The 23,018-nt window shown below is 41.1% G+C and overlaps 1 protein-coding gene and 1 long non-coding RNA gene across 3 annotated transcripts in view; one reads left to right on the forward strand and one right to left on the reverse strand.

Annotated features, from left to right (window-relative positions):
- Positions 1-207: 207 nt before the first annotated feature.
- LOC111826212 overlaps positions 208-23,018 on the forward strand; it is a 68,555-nt gene continuing 45,744 nt past the window's right edge. Inside the window, exons 1-2 of the long non-coding RNA XR_002829494.1 lie at positions 208-267; positions 578-716. This is a non-coding gene — a long non-coding RNA (uncharacterized LOC111826212). The remainder of the gene's footprint in view (positions 268-577; positions 717-23,018) is intronic.
- LOC102430513 (calcitonin gene-related peptide 1-like) lies at positions 15,491-18,026 on the reverse strand. Of its 2 annotated transcripts, XM_006089680.3 has the most exons (5): positions 17,947-18,026; positions 17,218-17,312; positions 16,406-16,525; positions 15,964-16,121; positions 15,491-15,650 (listed from the first exon to the last, which is right to left on the reverse strand). In XM_006089680.3, the coding sequence occupies exons 2-5, from the start codon at positions 17,301-17,303 to the stop codon at positions 15,637-15,639; spliced, it is 378 nt and encodes a 125-aa protein (XP_006089742.2). In that variant the 5' UTR covers positions 17,304-17,312; positions 17,947-18,026; the 3' UTR covers positions 15,491-15,636. The 2 variants fall into 2 exon arrangements, with proteins under 2 accessions (XP_006089742.2, XP_023610275.1); XM_023754507.1 differs by lacking the exon at positions 17,947-18,026 and having other exon boundaries at positions 17,218-17,469.

The following is a 23,018-nucleotide window of genomic DNA, read 5'->3' on the forward strand; positions in this document are numbered from 1 at the left end:
CGGATGGCGGATGGCGGATGGCGGATGGCGGCCCTGCGCAGATCCCGGAGGTATTGTGCAGGATGCTGCCCAAGGAGGCGGGGCCTTCTTGTTAACGGTGCTCCGCTGGCCGGATATCCGCTTCACGACGATCACCACACCTTCTTGCCGCTCCCACTTCCGGTGAACCAGCCAGTTGTAGCAAAAGGTGATTGGCGTCGGGGCTGTAAATCCGCCCGTCCCTCGCTGTCAGGAGCTGGAGCCGTTCCGGACGACCACCCATCGCAGGTGGGCGCCCGGGCAGCCGCTGAGAGCCCCCGCACCTTGGGGCGGCAGGTTTGAGGGGGTGATGCCAAGGATGCGAGGGGCACAATGAGAAAGGCCCCTGGGGCAAGCTCGCGAGGGCACAAGAGGCGGGCACTGGGCGGGCGGAAGGTCTCGCTCCAGAACATGTATTCACTCACAGTGTCTGATCAGGTACAGGCATTTGGCTCAGTGTTTCTCTCGAGGTTGCAGCCCAGTTCCCAGTTCGAGTCACAGCCAGGCTCAGATGGACTAGAGAGTCCACTTCTAAAATCGCGGATCTGGTTGTTGACAGGCCTCCCTCCTCGCTGGTTACTGGCCAGAGACCTCCATTCATTGGCGCACGAACCTCGCCATAGCCTGCTTGAGCGGCCTCATTTCATCACATCTGGCTTCCCACCGAAGTGATGTAAGAGGGAACGAGATGTGAGCAGGTGAGTAAAAAAGTACCCCAAAGGAAGCCAGACTTGTCTCTAGACTAGTACATATGTTAGGGTCGCCTAAAAGTGGTAAAGAATTATGAATTTATTAGGTCATCTGGAAAGCCAGATGAGCTGAACCCCCAAATGGCGCCAGTACCCAGGGTTAGGGAGTTAGATTTTGAAGGACTCTAGGGGGGCTTTCTCGGGGCAATTCTCGGGGCAAGTCCTGAGGGGAAAGTAATGGTTTTAGCGAGTGGAATGTGATCTAAGTGAAAGAGACGGTTGGAAGTGGTCCAGGGGAAGGGGTGTTGATTCAATTATTTGATTAGACCTAACAACATGAGGTCTCTTACAACTCAATAATAATAAGATAATGTACCCAATGTAAAAATGGACTGCCCTAGCCGGTTTGTCTCAGTGGATAGAGCATCTCCCGGTGGGACTGAAGGATCCCGGGTTCCATTCCGGTCAAAGGCATGTACCTTGGTTGCAGGAACGATCCCCAGCCCTGGTAAGGGAGAATGCAGGAGGCAACCAATTGATGTGTCTCTCTCATATCGATATTTTTTTCTCTGTCTCTCCCCCTCCCTTCCACTCTCTAAAAAATAAATAAATAATAATAATAATCCATGGAAAGAATATCCTCAGGTGAGGATTAAAAAAAAGAAGAAGCTGTGTAGTGATTTAAGAGAGTCAGATAGCCAAGGATCAGGTTTGCATCTTGAAATGGATCTAATAGGCTTTGTTCAACCTACTTAATCTCTCTGTGTCTTAGTTTCCTCATCCATAAAATAGGGCTTTTGATAGTATCTACCATATTTAGTAGTAAAGGTTAAAAGAATTATTATCTGTAATTCACTTAAGTGACTAGCGCATAATAAACACTAAATAATATCTGTTAATATTAGTGTTTACTTTTAAATGTATTACTCATATGAATAAGTTAAAAGAGAAAGGCCCTAAGATAATCTCATTAGATAAAATATATTTTGATAAAACTTAATATCCATTTATGACTTTAAAAATATTAGTATACAATAAGAAGAAAGATTCTTCCATATATATATATATACACACACACACATATATATATACACACACACACACACACACATATATATATATGAGGTTCTACTTGATACAATAAGAACAGAAATATAAATTAATATTTACTGTTATTTACAGATAATGCAGTTGCCTACCTGGAAAGCCCAATGCAAATAAAAATCTAACAGGATTTTTAAAAAATTGCAATTATCCTAACTTCCTTCTGGACAAATAAATGTGTGAAAATTGTTAAGAGTATTTTGAAAAAAGAGAAATATGAGTGCAGCTTTGCCCTCATGGTTATTAAATTGTGTTACTGGTGCATAAACATATCAATAGAAGAGGAAAGAAAGGCCAGAAGGTGATCAGCATATGATAAGGTGTTTAATCAATGTGGAACATTTTAGTTTATTTAATAAGTGGTATTGGGACAAGTAGATAAAATCTGGTCAGTAATAAAATCTATCACCCTTTTGTGGGTGGAACAATGATATGCATTCTGAAATGTATCATATCAGCAGGGATAGTTGCAGAGCCAACTTGGAAGCACACATTGGGGAGGCGATACCAGAAGTCAATAGCTTATTGAGAAGGGTGCATTCATTCTCCAAAAACAATTCTTGTTATATGTATTTCTCTCTGCAGTAATCTTACTACAAAAATCTGAAGCCATTTTTGTTGTTGTTGTTAATCCTCACCTGAAGATATCTTTCCATTGATTTTTAGAGAGAGTGGAGGAGGAGAGACAGAGAGACACATTGATGTGAGAGAGACACATCAATTGGTTGCTCCCGCATGCACCCCAACCAGGGCCAGGGATCAAGCCTGCAACTGAGGTACATTGCTCTTGACTGGGAATTGAACCCAGGACCCTTCAGTCTGCCAGTCGACACTCTATCCACTGAGCCAAAACAGCCAGTTCTGAGGCCATATTTTTGGGTGCACATGTGTTCATAATAAATTGGACAAAATTGGACACTTCTTGAGGGAAGCAGTATAAATAACAAGGACTCCATCGACATGTATGTAGAATACATTTGTAGTGTTGATAAGGTTCACAAATGACAACATTTTTTTAAATGAAGAACTCTCTGGATGCACAGTGTTATCTTGTGTCCGCAGATACCCAGGAAGCAGTCATTTTATGTCATATGGAATTTTAGCAGGATCACTAACATCAACCGTTGGATAATGGGCTGACAAAGTCCAGACTTGATACCATATGAACCAATGAGACATGCTGCCATGTTTACTTAGTACAGTATCAAATATTTTTTTAAAAATCCACACTGGGTAACTTCAATAATTTTATTTTGCATTTAGCTTGAGTTTCTTTCAAACAAAGACGGTAGTTTTCAATGTCAAGAAGGATGCAAATAAGTGTGTCTTCCACACTCTTCCTGTAAGTTACTTTCATTACAAATTTTAAAAAGTAGAGTTGAGCATGGACCTATGAACCAGGAGGTCTCGGTTCCATTCCCACATGGGATGGAACATGCTGGGTTGCAGACTGGATCTCCAATGGGGGGTGTGAAGGAGGCATCCAATCATTGATTTTCTCTCCTCAATGATGTTTCTGTCTCTCTCTCCATCTTCCTTCCTCTCTGAAATAAAAATATATTTTTAAAAAACAGTAACTAAAATTTAGTTACTAATTATGAGGCTCTTGACATCTTTTATCTCATTTACTCTTTTTTTTATCCTCACCTGACAATATGTTTTGGGTTTTTTTTAGAGGTGAAGAGAGAGAGAGACGATTGGTTGTCTCCCCTGCACACCCTAACTGGGGATTGAACTCACAACCTAGGTATGTACCCTAACTGGGAATGGAACCCGTGACCTTCCTGTGCACAGGACAATGCTCCAACCAACTGACTCACACTGGCCAGGCCTCATTTTGTTTTTATATTAATGGTAGCAGCAGGTACTATCAATATCTGCAAGTTACAAATGGGGAAACTTAGGCTCAGTGAAAATATTTGCCCGAGGATCATATAGGTAGTACGTGGAAAACGCAGTTTTTGACCCCAGATGTATTCTTTGAATTCAGATGAACGCAACATTACAGTGTACTGGTATATTCAAAAGCATAGTGTCATTATTTTTCAAACCCAAATATTAGAGTAATCACAATCATCACTGCAGGGAACCATGTTTTAAATAAACAGGATATATGTTTCCTAGCAGAAAATCTCAGTGTGGCAGGGAGACACTGGAAAACAGAGAAATGAACCCCAAATCTAGGGGTTTCAGCTATTGGAACTCTCAGAAACTGGAGCGAGCACCTTCCCCTGAGGACTTTTTTTACTATCTGGTCCAGGGAGGGTTAGAGCATAGATTGCACCCCCACAATACATAGTCCTCATCCTCACCCAACAATACAAAAGCAATCACCCTCTTCCTGGAGTCTTTTTCACTGCTCAGGACTGAAGGTCCGTGCAGCAATGGCCCATGTTTTTAGCGGGAGAACATCTTTGGCCTCGGATTTATTTTTCTGTGCAACTTTGCTCAGATAGATACCCAAGAAGGTAGGCATTGTGCAGGCCCTCTTCTGGGTAGTGACACTGATTTGTAGGATGAAGATAAAGAGTACCTGTCAGTGAGAGGTTGAGGGGATGGGGCAGGAGAGCCTGCCCCATGGGACCATCATGGCAAAATTACTTCTTTGAGTGGCACCAATTAAATAAGTCTTTCACCTAAACACAGGTATCACAGCACAAAATTACAGGGCCTTTAGGGAAAATGCCACAATCACTCATTATTGACATTCTCAGAAGTGTCCAAAAACCAAAAGTGACACTTAACACAGAGCTATAACAACCAGTCTTTCTAGTTTAAATAAACTAAAAATCAACCAAAGTTTATGGGACTATAGAGAATTATGGTGCCATGCCCAATCCATTCTCAAGGACTACCTAGAAGCACATTTTGTTCATGGGCAGCAAAATTTCCTGTTTTATTGCCCCCAGGTTACATGTGGGAGTCAGAGACCTATAGAGAGGTTGCTACAAACCTGATTACACAATAAGTAGGAAAGCTGGGATTCAAACTAGGTGTGTCTGATGCTCTGGTCCAATCTCTTTCCAGCCCCAGATGATGGGTACGGCCCTACAGGGCTTTTTAACCATCCTACTTGGTGGTAGGATGTTAGGAACTGTCAAAAACTGGCCGATCACTCACTGGGATTACATTATAGAGCCCTCATTGTTTAAAAGCAGAAACCCCACTTGCCTTTTAAAGACAACAAGCTCTGTAGTGAAGGGACAAGAGCATGACTCCCCAACATCCATCTCTCCTTCTCTTGGTAATTATCCTGATTTTTGTTGGGCATTAGTGCAACCCGGCCCAGCGCAAGTACTTTGGCTGAAGCTGACTTCACACCAGGCCTTTGGTGTGTGTGTGTGTGTGTGTGTGTGTGTGTGTAAATATATATATACTAGAGCAGTGATGGCGAACCTATGACACGTGTCAGAGGTGACACGTGAACTCATTTTTTTGGTTGATTTTTCTTTGTTAAATGGCATTTAAATATATAAAATAAATATCAAAAATATAAATCTTTGTTTTATTTTACTATGGTTGCAAATATCAAAAAATTTCTATATGTGACACGGCACCAGAGTTCAGTTAGGGTTTTTCAAAATGCTGACATGCCGAGCTCAAAAGGTTCGCCATCACTGTACTAGAGGCCTGGTGTACTAAATTCACGCACTCTGGAGGGGGGCGTCCCTTAGCCCAGCCTGCACCCACTCACAGTCCAGGAGACCTCTGGGGATGTGAGCCTGTGGGGGCCAAAGCCGTCAGTTGGACATCCTTAGCACTGCCGTGGAGGTGGGAGAGGCTCCTGTCACTGCCATTGCACATGCCAGCCATGAGTCCAGCTTCTGGCTGAGCAGCACTCCCCCATGGGAGTGCACTGACCACCAGGGGGCAGCTCCTGCATTGAGTGTCTACCCCCTGCTGGTCAGTGCACATCATAGCGACCGATCTTTCCACCGTTGGGTTGATTTGCATATTAGCCTTTTATTATATAGGATATATACATATACATACATATAAATATGTATATATATATATATATATACACACACACACACACACACACACATATATCTCATGTCCACATTTTCTTTGTCCATTCATCCATTGATAAATACTTAGGTTGTTTTCATGTCTTGCCTATTGTGAACAATTCTGCCATGATAGCAGTTTTATTTCCTTTGGTATCTACCCAGAAGTTGAATTACTGGATCATGTGGTAGTTCTATTTTTGTTAATCCTCACCCGAAGATTTTTTTTGTTCCAGAGAGAAACATTGACGTGAGAAAGACATAACGATTGGTTGCCTCCCATGTGAGCCCCGACAGGGCCCAGGATCAAGCCTGCAACTGAGGTTCATGCCCTTGACCAGAATCAAACCCGCAACACTTCAGTCCATGGGCTGACACTCTAACCCAGTGGTTCTCAACCTTCCTAATGCCACGACCCTTTAATACAGTTCCTCATGTTGTGGTGACCCCCCAACCATAAAATTATTTTCGTTGCTATTTCATAACTGTAATTTTGCTACTGTTATGAATCGTAATGTAAATATCTGATATGCAGGATGTATTTTCATTGTCACAAATTGAACATAATTAAAGCATTGTGATTAATCACAAAAACAATATGTAATTATATATGTGTTTTCCGATGGTCTTAGGCGACCCCTGTGAAAGGGTCGTTCGACCCCAAAGGGGTCGCGACCCACAGGTTGAGAACCGCTGCTCTAACCATTGAGCAAACTGGCTAGACTATTTTTAACTTTTTGAAGAATCTCCAAACTGTTTTCCATAATGGTTGTATCAATTTACATTCCCATCAACAGTATACAAGTGTTTCTTGTCTGCAAATCCTTACCAACATTTATCTCTTGTCTTTTTTAAAATCTCTTGTCTTTTTGAGAATAGGTATCTTAAAAAGTATGTGGTGATATCTCATCATGGTTTTGATTTGCATTCCCCTGATTGTTAGAGATGTTAAGCATCTTTTCATATACCTGTTGGTGCCTGAAATGTCTTTTTAGGTCTTTTGCCCATTTTTAATTGGGTTATTTGCTTTTTTGTTATTGAGTTGTAAGTATTCCTTATATGATTTAGCTATTAACCCCTATAAGATGTGTGGTTTGTGAACTTTTCTCCCATTCTGTAGATTACATGTTTATTTTGAACACATCAAGTTTATATTTGGCAAGCTATTTCCCTTTATGAATCATGAAAAGGATCTAGGCTGGGAAAATTTCTGTGCTTGCACAAAAGGATGAATGATCTGAAACTTCAAATTTTCAAAGACAATGTTTTTCTTCAATTTTAATATTATGGGACACACTGGGCCACCTATGCCTGCCTACTCATCACATCCAGAAATATACAGTTACCTTTATACGCAGAGAAACCACTTCTTCCAAATAAATCAAATAATGGACTATCATATCAATAACAACAACAAATAATACAATATTTCAGGTACCTCAACAGCTTCTAAAAGAGTGGCCATGCTGAACAAACAAAGAAAATTTCCCTTAATGAAATAAAGAATTTATTTTAAAGTCATGAACAGATTGTATTCTCAGATATCAAACAGAAGCAAATTTAAATTAGCACTAGGAGACTTAAACCCAGGCCATTAAAATTTTCAGTGATTAGGTACAAATGAACACAAACTAAAAAATGTTAAAGTCACAATATGCACATGGAGGAAGTCATTATAAGTAAGAATCATTAGAAATAAGGAACTGAAGTATCAGACCCAGAAAGAATACAAATACAAGAATTGGTGGTTTTGAAACACATTTAACCAATTGTTTTCAATAAAAGTGATGTGACAAAAAAAATTAAAAATTAAAAAAAAATAAAAGTGATGTGACAAATTGTATCATTAGTAAGCTTGGGCTGCTATAACAAAATATAGACTGGGGTAACTTAAGCAACAAAAATATATTTTCCCATGGTTCTGGATGCTTAGAAGTCGAAGATCAAGATGTCAGCTGAATTGCTTCTTTTTAAAAAATATTTTTAAAAATTTATTTCAGAGAGGAATGGAGAGGAAGAGAGAGAGAAACATCAATGATGAGAGAGAATCATTGATCTGCTGCTTCCTGTACAACCCCTACTCTCTGGGGATTGAACCCACAACCAGGGCATGTGCCCAGGCTGGGAATTGAACCATGACCTCCTAGTTTATTGGTCAACACCACCACGGAGCCATTCTGGCAGGCTGAATTGGTTCTTGATGAGATCTCTTGGATTGCAGATGTTCACCTTCTTTGCATGTCTAACATGGCCTTTCCTCAATGCTTGTACTTACATGTAGAACAGAGATCTCTCTTTTCCCTTTTTATAATTCCACTCATTCCATCATATGGCCCCATGATGAGCATCATGGCCAAAAACAAATGTTGGTGTTTGTGTATCAGTAAATACATGGAGGGGGGAGTTGCATTTCTTCTATTACTGTCTAAGATGATGCTTTTATTTTCTTTTATTTTTCTTCAAGACTGTGCTTTAGTCCATGAATTTATAGCAATGATGCAGGATGAATGAGAGAGCAGGAGTCAAATATGTAGAATTTAGAAGCTAAGTAACAAATTAAATTAAATCCAGATTCTGTCATTTATGCATAGTTGTGCCCTGGGCAGGGACACACGAAGAGAAGAATTTGGGTGTAGGCTGTCATACACCAGGTATGTGATGTTCTTCTAAAAACTTATTGGGTGTAGAACATTATATGAAGAGCAGTAGGCAGTAGTGTTCTGGAACAAAATCATACTGTCTTGCAAGAGCTGATCTTTAAATTTTCAGAAATGTTGAGCCAGTTATTAAAAAATTATTGAGCAATCATTAAAATTAACTCACATAAACTCAAAATTGAATTGTGTTTTAAAAAGTGAACACTCAAAACTCATCACTTTCTATGTATTTGACTACATGTTACCATTATCTATGTTTTGAGATTATTTACCTCTATTTTTTTTTTCTGTAATGCTATGCTATTCACATTTTTAAAAATTTTTTATTTTATTGTTTAAAGTATTACAGATAGTAGTACATATGTTTCCTTCCCCCCCCCCCCCCCATTGACCATTGTTCTCAACTATCATTCATTGATGTCACATTGGTAGCTTGAACTTGACCATGGAAAGAGTATTTACACCACAGACATTAGCAAATCAATTACCAATCAGGGCTTGGTTTATTGTTTTCTTGAATGTTTAGACTTAAGAAAATAGTGGAGAAATGTTAAAAATGAAGATTAAACTTAAAAGTGTGTCAAGTTGGTAGCTGGTACATTGTGAATAGCATCAAAAATTGAGGAAAGAGCCCTGGCAGGTGTGGCTCAGTGGTGGACTATCAGCCCACACACTGAAGAGTCAAGTGTTCAATTTAAATTAGATTATAACCTTAGAATGGTAAATGTAATTTGCACGGTAACCACAAAGAAAATAGCTATAGACTATACACAAAAGGAAGTTATAAAAGAAATGAAACATTTTACTTTAAAAATCCCCTTCCCTGGCCAGTGTGCTCAGATGTTAGAACATCCATGCACACACTGAAAGGTTGCAGGTTTGATTCCTGGTCAAGCGCACATACCTGGATTGCAGGTTCAATCTCTGGCTTCAGTCGGGGTGGGCAATCAGGCAGGCAGGCGAGTAATTAGGGGTGATCAGGCAGGCGAGCAGTTAGGGGCATCAGACAGGCAGAGGCAGTTAGGGGTGATCAGGCAGGCAGGCGAGCGGTTAGGAGCCAGTGGTCTCAGATTGTGAGAGGGATGTCTGACTGCTGGTTTAGGCCTGGATTGGGCCTAAACCGGCAGTCAGGCATCCCCCGAGGGGTCCTGGATTGTGAGAGGGTGCAGGCTGGGCTGAGGGACTCCACTCCCCCATGCACGAATTTCGTGCACTGGGCCTCTAGTCCTATATAATAAAAGGCTAATATGCAAATTGCCTCTACGGGTGGGAGTTCAACCAACCAGGAGTTAGATGTGCGCTGACCACCAGGGGGCAGCGCGGAACATGGCTGGCAGCAGCGCTGGCAGCAGGCAGCAGTGGAGGTGCTGCCAGCCCCGATAGGCCCTGACAAGAGTGGGATTGTGGCGGGATGGTGGAGCAGATGAGTGGGCAGCGCCAGGCCAAGGTGGGTGCAAAGGGAGGCCAGCAGCGGCGGCAGGCAGCCAGGGGAAGGGAGACCCCAGCTGGCAGCCAACAGCCGCTAGGGACCCTACTTGTGCACTAATTTCATGCACTGGGCTTCTAGTATCTTAATGAAACTGGAAAAACAGAAAAAGTATTTATTCTTTGGTTGTATGTAACATTATAAAATAATTGAATATATTTGTTAGCAAAGTACAACTTATGTACAAAATAATATATAGACCTTGTATTTTAAAAAAGGGGGGGAAGCCCAGCTGGTGTGGCTCAGTGGTTGAACATTGTCCTATGAACCAGGAGGTCACAGTTCTATTCCCAGTCAGGGCACATGCCCAGGTTGCAGGCTTGATCCCCAGTGGAGGGTGTGCAAGAGGCAGCCAGTCAATGATTCTTTCTCATCATTGATGTTTCTATCTCTCTCCCTCTCTGAAATCAATAAAATTATATATATGTTTTGAAAAGAATTAAAAAAGTACTGCAGCATCAACTCCTGCTGGAGAGTTTCCAATCATCAGCCTGACCTACGGATTTTGGACTTTCCAGCCACCATGTCACATGAACCAAATCCTTGAAATAAATATATAGATAAATATATTTGAAATGATATAACTTGCCCAGGAAATCTTTTCCATGTGGATTAGGTTAGAATACAGTTTCCTATGCCTACTCCAATGATACCATTTATCACATTAGGTTCTAATTGCCTTCTTCCTTCATGCCTCAAATACTTATTATTATTATTATTATTTTGTTTCTTTTGTTAATCCTCACCTGAGGATATTTTTTTCCATTGCTTTTCAGAGTAAGTGGAAGGGCAGGAGAGGGAGAGAAACATAGATGTGAGAGAGACACATCAACTGGTTACCTTCTGCACACACCCTGACAAGGTGAGGAGCGAACTCGCAACTTAGTTACATGCCCTTGACAGGGAATTGAGCCCCCAACCCTTTGGTATTCAGGCCGATACTCTAACCACTAAGCACACTGGCTAGGGCTGCCTCAAATATCTATTGAGCACCTATTACACTTGACACCATGTTAAGTGTCAAAATAGAGGGCAAAATGGATGCAGTCCCTGTGTGAATGGCACTTTCAATCTAAGGAGAGTAGACATTAATCAACTAATCACACTAATCAATACATAAACTAAAACTGAAATGGGGATCTGAAAGAAAGGTACAGCTACTCTTTGAAGTCAAATAAGAACAAATATAACATAGACTCCGGAGGGGTGTTATCTGGGAAAATCTAGAGATGAGTAAGAGTTAATTGGACATAGAGTATAGGGGAGACCAGACCAACGGATAGGCATTGTGGCTGGAAGAACATGCAGACTCTGATAGACTAAAAGCATGCTAATGTGACTGGAGTTCAGATTGGCAAGGAGAGCATGGTGAGAAATCAGTCTAGAACAATAGTCAGATGCCACATCATACTTTGTTGACTCTATTAAGGATTTTGTACAGGACTTGGCCATTGTTGCTTACCTTTAAGTACACAGGAATCCACTCATACAATCTTCCTAGATCTATAGATGAGCCAAGCTCTCCAGGAAGTCTCTAGAGTACCCTGCTTTATAGAAACAATTAATTTAATCATTGTCCTGGCAAGCCTGAGTAGGAAAGATGATGCCCAGATTTATAGTGCTTGGCTCAGTGCCCTAACAGTGACAAGGGCAAGACATTTGTTAGCTCTACCAATCAGTTATATGAAGCAGCTGAATAGCCAGAAAAGTTTCAAGTGCAAAAATATCTGAGGATCCATAATTAAAGAGTCTTCTTCCCTATCCCCGATACACTATTGAGAATGAATGGATAATTGTCTAGGATGGAGCAGCTAAGGAGATGGCTCATACAAAATCAAATCCAGCTAGGGACTTCATAGTAAAGAAAATGTAATTTGCTTTAAAACACCAACAATTAATGCCCAGTCCTTGATTTAGAGGTGTGTCCTAGTCACAGTCAATTCTCCCTGCAAGAGGCTTCCAAAGAATCAATATATTGAGAACAAAGTAAAGCCGGAGACAAGAGAAAATGAATTCTGCTCACTATTGCAGGACTTTTCTAGCAATGATTCCGAAGATAGAATGAACTATCTAAGGAGATAGTGACATCAAAATTTCAAAAATAAGCTAGAAGGCCACTTGGGGGATGATATAGAGAGTTTCAAACATGAGGATTGGTCTATGTAGCCTTAACAATTTCCTCTCACCATGAGGATCTTAGAGGCAAAAAGAATGATGTGAAATTAGCTATAAGATGGAAAATTAAAAAAAAATTTTTTTTTTTAAATGGAAAATTGAAAACACAGAGAGGTACAGAGGCTGCTGTTTAAAAAGCACTCCACAATGAGGAAGAAGAGCAGAACTTAATTTTGTTTGGAATGGAAGCAGCTTATGCCATTGCACCTAATCTGATCTGGGCTTGGGAACCAGGATAAAGAGATAAAAATGTATCCTTCCTGGGAACTATGGCTTCCAACTTGAACTCAGGCTGCACATTTAGCCAACTGCACTGAATGTGCATTCCAGATTTGGGGTTGAGGAAGAGTAATCATAGTTTGGACAGATATTAGTTAACTATCACCGTGTAGCAAATTATCTCAAAATTTAGAAGCTCAGAAGAACAAATGTTTAATATCTTACACAGATTCTGAGGGTAGGCTCTCTGGGAGAAGCTCCACTGAGTGCTTCAGGCTCAGGTTCTCTCTTGAGATTGCAGTCCAGGTCTCAGCTAGGTCTATAGTCATATCAAGGCTCAGCTGAAGCTGGAAAATTCCATTTTAAGCTCATGTGTTTTGTTGTTGCCAGGCCTCCATTCTTCACTGGCTTTTGGACAGAGACTTCTGTTCCTTGACACATGGACCCTCCGTAGTCTGCTTGACGGGCTTAACGACATGGCATCTGGCTTCCCACAGAGGAAGTGATGCAAGAGGGAGAGAAATGTGAATGAGTGAATGAAATAGTGCTCCAAAAGGAGGCAGGACTATTTCTAGAATATAAAATACCTACAACTGAATAAGACAAGTTGCCCAATAATAAATGGGTAAAGTATTTGAGCAGAAATTATACAAAAGAAAAGTCAATGGCCAATAAACAGGAGAAGATGCTCAATTATCATGAATCAATAGGGAACTAAAAACTAAAATCCAGCCCTAACCGGTTTGGTTCAGTGGATAGAGCGTCGGCCTGCCCACTGAAGGGTCCTGGGTTCGATCCCGGTCAAGGGCATGTACCTTGATTGAGGGCACATCCCCGGTAGGGGGTGGGAGGGTGCAGGAGGCAGCTAATCGATGTTTCTCTCTCATTGATGTTTCTAACTCTCTATTCCTCTCCCTTCCTCTCTGTAAAAAAATCAATAAAATACATTTTTTTAAAAATTAAAATCCATATGAGCCCAGCTGGGTGGCTCTGGATGAACACTGACCCATGAACCAAGAGGTCACTGAATGGATTTCCCATCAGGGCACATGCCCAGGGCAACAGGCTCAATCGCCAATAGGGGGCGTGCAGGAGGCAACAATTGATGATGTTTCTCATCCATGTTTCTATCTCCCTCTCTCTCTAAAATCAATAAAAACATATTTAAAAAAACAACACCCACATGAAATACTCTTACAGAGTCACAAGAATGGCTAAAATTTAAAAGACTGAAAATAACCAAACATTGGCAAGGATGTGTGAAACAAGTTGAATGATCAAAATACACTTCTGCTGTTCTGTAAAGTAGCAAAGCTATTTAAAGAATAGTCTAGTAATATATACATTTACCATACCATTTCTTCTGTTTAAGAATAATGTCTTCAGCTTTTTATAGAAAGATTTATACATGAATGTTCATAAGAGTATCATTCATAGTAGTCGGCTCTGGAAATAGTCAGTGTGCATATGTCCATCCAACAAATTGTGCATAAAATGGAATACTATTTAACCCTCCCTCTCCCAAAATAATTATATACTGATGCATGTAGCAATATAAGTAAATCTCATTTCTCTAAGTCAGTGGTCGGCAAACTGGCCCCTTGAGTGTGGCTCTTCCACAAAATACCACGTGCAGGCGCGCACATACAGTGCGATTGAAACTTCATGGCCTATGCCACGGGGCCAAAGAGCCGCATGTGGCTCACGAGCCGCGGTTTGCTAACACTGCTCTAAGTAAATGACCCCAATTAACTGACTACCCATCAGTGATACTGGCCCAGAGTTATACTCAGCAGTGTGTCACCAGCAGTCCCAGCAGAGGCCAGGGAAGTTGACACTGGGAAGTTTCTACTTATGTAAGGCATTATACCCTATGACATCTCAGATTCCTTCCAATGAGGAGTGTCTGATTTCATAGGATGCATCATCACTTCAGTCTCCCCCAGGTTAGAATATAGCTCTGTGAATGTAAGGGCTTTGTCTGTTCTGTTAATTGCTCTATTCCTGGTGCTTTGAATAGTGTCAGGAATATAACAGATACTCAATCAGTATTTGTTAAATGTATGAATGTCTCAGTTAAACTTACTGCAGGACCTTAAGCAATGTACTTTTCTTCTCTGCACTGGTGGCCTCTAGTGACCTTTCTAGGTCTGCCAGGCTGTGATCCCATTTCTAACTCCAAGACATTGTTTCTAAAAGGCTTTGCAGGCTATGGGGCATTTGGGAAGGGGCGTTCCTATGGGGGAGGGGGGGGAGGCAGGGCTGGGTAAGGGCAAACCTGATTTAAGGAGAAGAGCTTTGTCCTTTGGAGCTGGGGACCAGGGCAGTTTGAAAATCAATGTGAATTGTCTCTTTGAGATGCAAAGGGATATGTTCCTAAAACCCGAGGGTACAGGATGCTGAGGACCCATTCCAAGCATGTTGCCTTTGTCTCCTTTGAGTCAGCCTTGTCAACAAATTGTTCACAGTCCCTGAGGGCAGGGGGGGGGGCACAGCATAAATAGCAGGAGGGACGCCTTTTCCTTTTAAGTATTTTTTTTTATGAAGTTCACAAATGACAAGATTTCTTTAAAGAAAAAGTTTCATTGAGGCTCAGCATTACTGTGTGTCCCCAGACACCCAGGGTGCAGTGCTTTCATGTTCCCCTGAGTTTTGGCAGAATTGCCAACATCAACATGTTGGCTGACTGTGCCCAGATTTGTTACCAGATAAGCCAATGATATATGTTGGCATATTTATTGAATATAGAATCCTTTATAATGAGCTAATATGCTAATTAGACCTGATGGCAGAACAACCTTCTGGAATGACCTACCCCTCCCCCTTCCCTTCCCCCTCCCCTTCCCCTTCACCTCTCCCCTCCACCTCTCCCTCCCCTACCCCCCTTCTCCTTCCCCCTCCCCTTCCCTCCCCTTCTCCTTCCTCTCCCTTTCCCCTCCCCCTCCCATTCCCTTCCCCTTCACCTCCCCCTCCCCTTCCCCTCCCCCTCCCTTCTCCCCTCCCCTTCCCCTTCACCTCTCCCTCCCCTTCCCCCCCACCTCCCTTTCCCCCTCCCCTTCCCTCCCTCCCCTCCCCCTTTTCCTCTCCCTCTTCCTCTTGCATCGCCTCTAGTAAAATATAAAAGACACTAGGTGATTTGCAATAGCTTTATTATGCAGTTAAATTTAATTTATTTTGAATAAGACAGAGTCTTTTCAATGTTAAGTAGCATGCACATGTGTGTTTATCATGTATTTCTCCAATTGTTTTTATGATAAACTTAAAGAAGTGGGTAGGGTTCAGCTTCCATCATCTAGGAGGAAAAAAAAACACAGAAGTTAGAATTTAGTTACTTATTAATTGTGAGGTTATTAACATCTATATTTCCTGACGGATGATTCAAGTGTCAGAGGGAAACACTGGACCAAAACAAAACAAAACAACAACAAAAAGCAGAAATAAACCCCAAAGCTACGGGTTTCATCTGTGGGGACGCTCTGTCCTTCTCTAGATACTTTCCCTTGTTGATTTTTCACTCACATGGGCCCAAGGAGGTTAGAGTGTGGCCTGCACCCCTGTAATATCCAGTCACCCACCCCCCCATCTAACAGTACAATAATAGTCACCTTCTTCCTGGGGTCCCTTCCTTTGGCCTTTGCCCTTTGAGAACATGGTAGCGGGCAGCAACTTGGCGTGGGCAGCACTTCCAGACTTGCTCAAGAGCACAGCAAGCTTATTGGTCAGGCAGGAGCCAGCGTTGCAGGATCTCTTCTGGCTAGTGAAGCTGATTTATATGATGGAGAAAAACAGACCTGTCAGTCAGAGGCTTGTGGGGGCAAAGCCTTCCCATGGGGCAATCATTACTGTTCTGAAAGGTACCAGTGAACCTAAAGTGTTGCTCTTAAGTGTGTTCAATTGTGTTGAACACAATTATCGCAGCAGATAATCATTGGCCATTTGGGAAAATGCCATGATACCTCCTCATGGAGAGTTTATAACACTGATTTCTGGAGGTGTTTGCCTTCTCCTTAGCACAGCTGTTCTTACTGGGCAGGTGTGGAGCCTTACCTGGAATCCAGTGCAGCCTGCTCCTTCTCACTGGCCATCTTCTTCATAAACTCCTTCACCAGGATAGCCAGAAGGAGGTCCTCTTCCTCCTCACTGAGTGAGCTGTCCTCCACGGCAGACCTGAGGAGAAATAGCACGCCCAATACAAGCTATGAGTCCTTCCTGCCCCCTCCCCAGGATTCCTGGTTCTTAGGTTTCCCCTAAGGAAGTGGCCACCTCAGCTCCCAGTGGACAGGGCATGACTCATCAGGAGCCAGGCACTGGTGTGACCTCCAAGCAGTGCTGTGCTGAATCCAGATCATGTAGGCTTGTGACAGATGGACTTTTCAGAAATTTTTGACCATCCTTTTGCATATAGCCAATATTAAAAATTAAATGAGAAAACTTACAGGTAGTGCTAAAGCTAAAAATGGTTCCAGTTGATTGAATAAAATTTGTACAAGAGTAAGAAAGATTAACAGCTCACATTGATTTCATAACTATGAATTTATTGGCCAAAAAGGTAGATTAGAATACAATTCATTTCTGAGATCCTGGTTGAATTAGCAAAATAAAAATTTTGGTAAAAACCAACAAAATCATTCTATGAGACTGAATGAATTCTATGAAATTTATAATAAAGAATATCAGATATCATTACAATGAAGAATATCAGATATTCTTTATATCAGAAAAAAATATACCCTCCTCTTGGTGTCTCCTCTTGGTGTGTGCCCCCCCCCCTCCTTTCAGCACACCACAATTCAGATCACAGAATTGTTTGATCCCAGGGGCACTGGGGGGAGAGTGTGCTATTTTCAGGGCTGTCTTACCTGAATGGTGCTGCCTGGATCATGCCCACCTGGTACAGGACCAAGAAGCCAAGAGCCAGGAAGGGTAAGAATTTTCCAAAGCCCATGATGCCTCTCTGCAAAGGAACAATCATGTCAGCATCTCCACCAGTTTGAAGTTTTATGAACCCACAGATCTGAGCTCACGCTTAGGGCTGTGAGGGGATGTTGAGGGAGAGTGTAGGTAGAAAGGAAATATCTGCAATTGAAATCTCTGAGAAACTGAAGATCACATTTTACTGCTCAGCTGATCCACACTTCGGCAGTCCCCAAGCTTAACAGAGAGTTAAATTGGGACGCTGCAGGACTCAAACTGCCGTTGCGCCTATTTGCCACCCCTCACGCTGACCCAGGTTCCGAACCAATTTCCCTGGAGCCACTAGGCATGACCAGAAAGTTATTCCTGCATCCTGCTCTTCGGGAGTCCAACTCCAGCGTCAGAGATGAGACTAAGCACACTCCAACTGCAGCAACACAGCTAGACCAGAGCCGATCTGCACGGGAAGAGTGGAGCACAGAGTCCCTGGACGCAGCATTACCTGGATAAAGCAAAGACTAACAGAAATTGTGTGATAAAAAGACCCAGACAGAAGTAGAGAGAGACTTTGAGACTGGCAGGGGATCGACCAAGAGGTACAGTAATGGAGAGAGAGGGAAGGGGAGAGAGGAAGAGAGAGAATCAAACACCACAGCAGGAGTTTGGGGACTCACCTGGCAGCAGGTGGTGGCGGCGGCAGGTGGCGGTAGCGGCAGTGGAGGTGTTCCGTGGAAGTGGCAGTGACACTCCAACTGGGAAGTCGCTCCGCTTTCTCCCAGCACCAGCGGCTCCTCTTATTCCCGCTCTGGGTCTGGGGAGGGGGAATCCAGGAGCACCTGGCAACCAATGAGGAGAAGGATCCGGTGCCTCAGACGGATTGTGTAACCCAGATTTATAGTGCTTGGCTCAGTGCCCTAACAGTGACAAGGGCAAGACATTTGTTAGCTCTACCAATCAGTTATATGAAGCAGCTGAATAGCCAGAAAAGTTTCAAGTGCAAAAATATCTGAGGATCCATAATTAAAGAGTCTTCTTCCCTATCCCGATACACTATTGAGAATGAATGGATAATTGTCTAGGATGGAGCCAGCTAAGGAGATGGCTCATACAAAATCAAATCCAGCTAGGGATTTCATAGTAAAGAAAATGTAATTTGCTTTAAAACACCAACAGTTAATGCCCAGTCCTTGATTTAGAGGTGTGTCCTAGTCACAGTCAATTTTCCCTGCAAGAGGCTTCCAAAGAATCAATATATTGAGAACAAAGTAAAGCCGGAGACAAGAGAGAACGAATTCTGCTCACTATTGCAGGACTTTTCTAGCAATGATTCTGAAGATAGAATGAACTATCTAAGGAGATAGTGACATCAAAATTTCAAAAATAAGCTAGAAGGCCACTTGGGGGATGATATAGAGAGTTTCAAACATGAGGATTGGTCTATGTAGCCTTAACAATTTCCTCTCACCATGAGGATCTTAGAGGCAAAAAGAATGATGTGAAATTTGCTATATGATGGAAAATTAAAAAAAAAATTAAAAAAAAGATGGAAAATTGAAAACACAGAGAGTTACAGAGGCTGCTGTTTAAAAAACACTCCACAATGAGGAAGAAGAGCAGAACTTAATTTTGTTTGGAATGGAAGCAGCTTATGCCATTGCACCTAATCTGATCTGGGCTTGGGAACCAGGATAAAGAGATAAAAATGTATCCTTCCTGGGAACTATGGCTTCCAACTTGAACTCAGGCTGAACATTTAGCCAACTGCACTGAATGTGCATTCCAGATTTGGGGTTGAGGAAGAGTAATCATAGTTTGGACAGATATTAGTTAACTATCACCGTGTAGCAAATTATCTCAAAATTTAGAAGCTCAGAAGAACAAATGTTTAATATCTTACACAGATTCTGAGGGTAGGCTCTCTGGGAGAAGCTCCACTGAGTGCTTCAGGCTCAGGTTCTCTCTTGAGATTGCAGTCCAGGTCTCAGCTAGGTCTATAGTCATATCAAGGCTCAGCTGAAGCTGGAAAATTCCATTTTAAGCTCATGTGTTTTGTTGTTGCCAGGCCTCCATTCTTCACTGGCTTTTGGACAGAGACTTCTGTTCCTTGACACATGGACCCTCCGTAGTCTGCTTGACGGGCTTAACGACATGGCATCTGGCTTCCCACAGAGGAAGTGATGCAAGAGGGAGAGAAATGTGAATGAGTGAATGAAATAGTGCTCCAAAAGGAGGCAGGACTATTTCTAGAATATGAAATACCTACAACTGAATAAGACAAGTTGCCCAATAATAAATGGGTAAAGTATTTGAGCAGAAATTATACAAAAGAAAAGTCAATGGCCAATAAACAGGAGAAGATGCTCAATTATCATGAATCAATAGGGAACTAAAAACTAAAATCCAGCCCTAACCGGTTTGGTTCGGTGGATAGAGCGTCGGCCTGCCGACTGAAGGGTTCTGGGTTCGATCCTGGACAAGGGCATGTACCTTGATTGAGGGCACATCCCCGGTTGGGGGGGGGGAGGGCGTGCAGGAGGCAGCTAATCGATGTTTCTCTCTCATTGATGTTTCTAACTCTCTATTCCTCTCCCTTCCTCTCTGTAAAAAAAATCAATAAAATACATATTTTTAAAAATTAAAATCCACATGAGCCCAGCTGGGTGGCTCTGGATGAACACTGACCCATGAACCAAGAGTTCACTGAATGGATTTTCCATCAGGGCACATGCCCAGGGCAACAGGCTCGATCGCCAGTAGGGGGCGTGCAGGAGGCAACAATCAATGATGTTTCTCATCCATGTTTCTATCTCCCTCTCTCTCTAAAATCAATAAAAACATATTTAAAAAAACAACACCCACATGAAATACTCTTACAGAGTCACAAGAATGGCTAAAATTTAAAAGACTGAAAATAACCAAACATTGGCAAGGATGTGTGAAACAAGTTGAATGATCAAAATACACTTCTGCTGTTCTGTAAAGTAGCAAAGCTATTTAAAGAATAGTCTAGTAATATATACATTTACCATACCATTTCTTCTGTTTAAGAATAATGTCTTCAGCTTTTTATAGAAAGATTTATACATGAATGTTCATAAAAGTATAATTAATAGTAGTCGGCTCTGGAAATAGTCAGTGTGCATATGTCCATCCAACAAATTGTGCATAAAATGGAATACTATTTAACCCTCCCTCTTCCAAAATAATTATATACCGATGCATGTAGCAATATAAGTAAATCTCACAGTCACTATGTCAAGTGAAACAGGATAGTGCATACCATCTACCTCTCTATCTTCAGTAAAATGAATCCACAGTAATAGAAATTAGGTCAATGGTTGTGTGGAGTAGGAGTTTGGGTGATAAGTCAATAACAAGGAACATCCTGGAATGAAGGAAATATTCCATACATTTTTTTTTTTGGTGGTGATGGTTACATGGATTCTATAATATACATTTGGTAAAACTCATGGAAATGTAATTTAAAAAAAACATAGTTTTCTATTAGTAATATATACCTTATGAAAGTTGATTTTTAAAAAAATAGGAAGAGTTCAAAATATGTAAACTAAAAATTTTTAGAAATGTGAGGGATAATTTATAGAAACAAAATAATACTTGGAAACTTTATTGCCCTCTATGCAGGCAAAAATACTGCTAGTATATATACTATAAATAACATAATTGTCCTGGCCAGTGTTGCTAATAGTTAGAACATCGGCCCATACACCGAAGGGTCTCAGCTTCGATTCCTGGTCAAGGGCACATACCTGGATTGCAGAGTCAATCCCTAGCCCTGGTCGAAGCATGTGAGGGAGACAACCAGTTAATACCTCTCTTTCTCTCTCCAGTCTCTCTAAAAATCAATGAAAAAAATAACCTGGGGTGAGGATTAACAATAAATAAATAAATAAATAAATAAATAAATAAATCACATAATCTATTTATTACATATATACATAGATATTTAGGTAGGTAGATACATATAATTTTATACCTCAGGGAATTGTTTTTTTCTGCTATCTTCTAATCACTTGGGAAAGGATCATATAATAAACCTAATAGAAAATCTCAACAAATTTCTCAAGTTAAAAATTATACAGATCACTTTATTAAACCTCAATACAAAAACCTGGAATTAAGTAACTGAAATATAAATTTAAAAACTATTTTAAATTAAAAAATACTATTTTATATAACTTGAGTCAAAGTGGAAATCAAAACAAACATTGACGGTTCTTAATATAAGATCTTTACATCTCATGACATGTTATATGGTTAAAGATTAACTCAGAGATAAAATCATAAATATACTGTATATATTTAGTGGTAAATTCTGTGATTAAAAATAAAGTTGAATAGGGTGGATAGAGCATAATGAGAGAAGGAATCATTTTGTATATAGTGGCCAGGGAAGTCTTCTCTGAGAAGGTGACATTTCAACAGAGTTCTGAAGGAAAGTAGGAAGGCAATCATACAGACTTTGAGGGAACAACATTCTAGGTGCATGCGTGAGCACGCGCACACACACACACACACACACGTACGTCTAAAGACCCTGAGGAAGCCAGGAGTAGAGCAAGCCAGGAGTAGAGCAAGCAATGGGATAATTGGCAGGAAGGTAGACCAGAGGAATGGTATTGGGTCAGACCTCTTAGGCTATCATAAGGACTTTAACTTTTATTGAGTCAATAGAGAGCCTGTGGAAGGTTTTAGACACAATGTGACTTGTGTTTCAAAAGGATCGCTCCAAAATTGTCTGTATAGCAAAAAGAATAGAAACAGGGCGATCAATTGGAAGGTTGGTGTAATAGTCCTGGTAAAACATGTCAAAGCGGCCCTGGCTAATGTGGCTCAGTTGGTTAGGCATCATCCAGTGCACCAAAAGGTTGCCAGTTGGATTTCCAGCCGACTGATGTTTCTCTCAATATAAAAGTATATTCTTATTGATTTTTAGAGAGAGAGGAAGGGAGAAGGAGAAGGATAGAAACATCAATGATGATTATCACTGATCAGTTGCCTTCTGCACGCCCCCTACTGGGGATCGAGCTTGCAACCTGAGCATATGTCCTGACCTCCTGGTTCATGGGTCAATGCTTACCCACTGAGCAACACCAGCCAGGCAATAATACTTTTTAAAAAACATGATTTTAAAAAACAAGATTTGGATCAGGATGTTATCAGTGGAGATAGGGAAGACGAGGTTAAATATAAATAACCAAGAAAAAAGAGAATATAATTTGATTTAATAATTCAACTCAGAAATCTCAAAAGAGACCAGCTAAACAAACTTTTCAAAAATCATATGAGTGAAAGGAATTAAATGGGCAGAAAAAAAACATTACAAACTAGAAAGACAATGGAATTAAAAAATAAATATTAAAGTTTATTCTTGGAAAAGTCCAATAAGCCGAAACCGGTTTGGCTCAGTGGATAGAGCGTTGGCCTGCGGACTGAAAGGTCCCAGGTTCGATTCCGGTCAAGGGCATGTACCTTGGTTGCGGGCACATCCCCAGTGGGGAGTGTGCAGGAAGCAGCTGATCGATGTTTCTCTTTCATCGATATTTCTAACTCTCTATCTCTCTCCTTTCCTCTCTTTAAAAACTCAATAAAAAATATATTTAAAAAAAAAGACCAATAAAATAGAAAATTCTAGTAAAATGGGTAATTAAAAGGAAAAGGGAAAAAATATATCACATCCAGAATAAAAAAATATAACCTCAAATATGAATATTGTAAATTATAA

The sequence above is a fragment of the Myotis lucifugus genome, unplaced genomic scaffold (genome assembly GCF_000147115.1).
Source record: "Myotis lucifugus unplaced genomic scaffold, Myoluc2.0 scaffold_61, whole genome shotgun sequence".
NCBI classification, from domain to species: Eukaryota; Metazoa; Chordata; class Mammalia; order Chiroptera; family Vespertilionidae; genus Myotis; species Myotis lucifugus.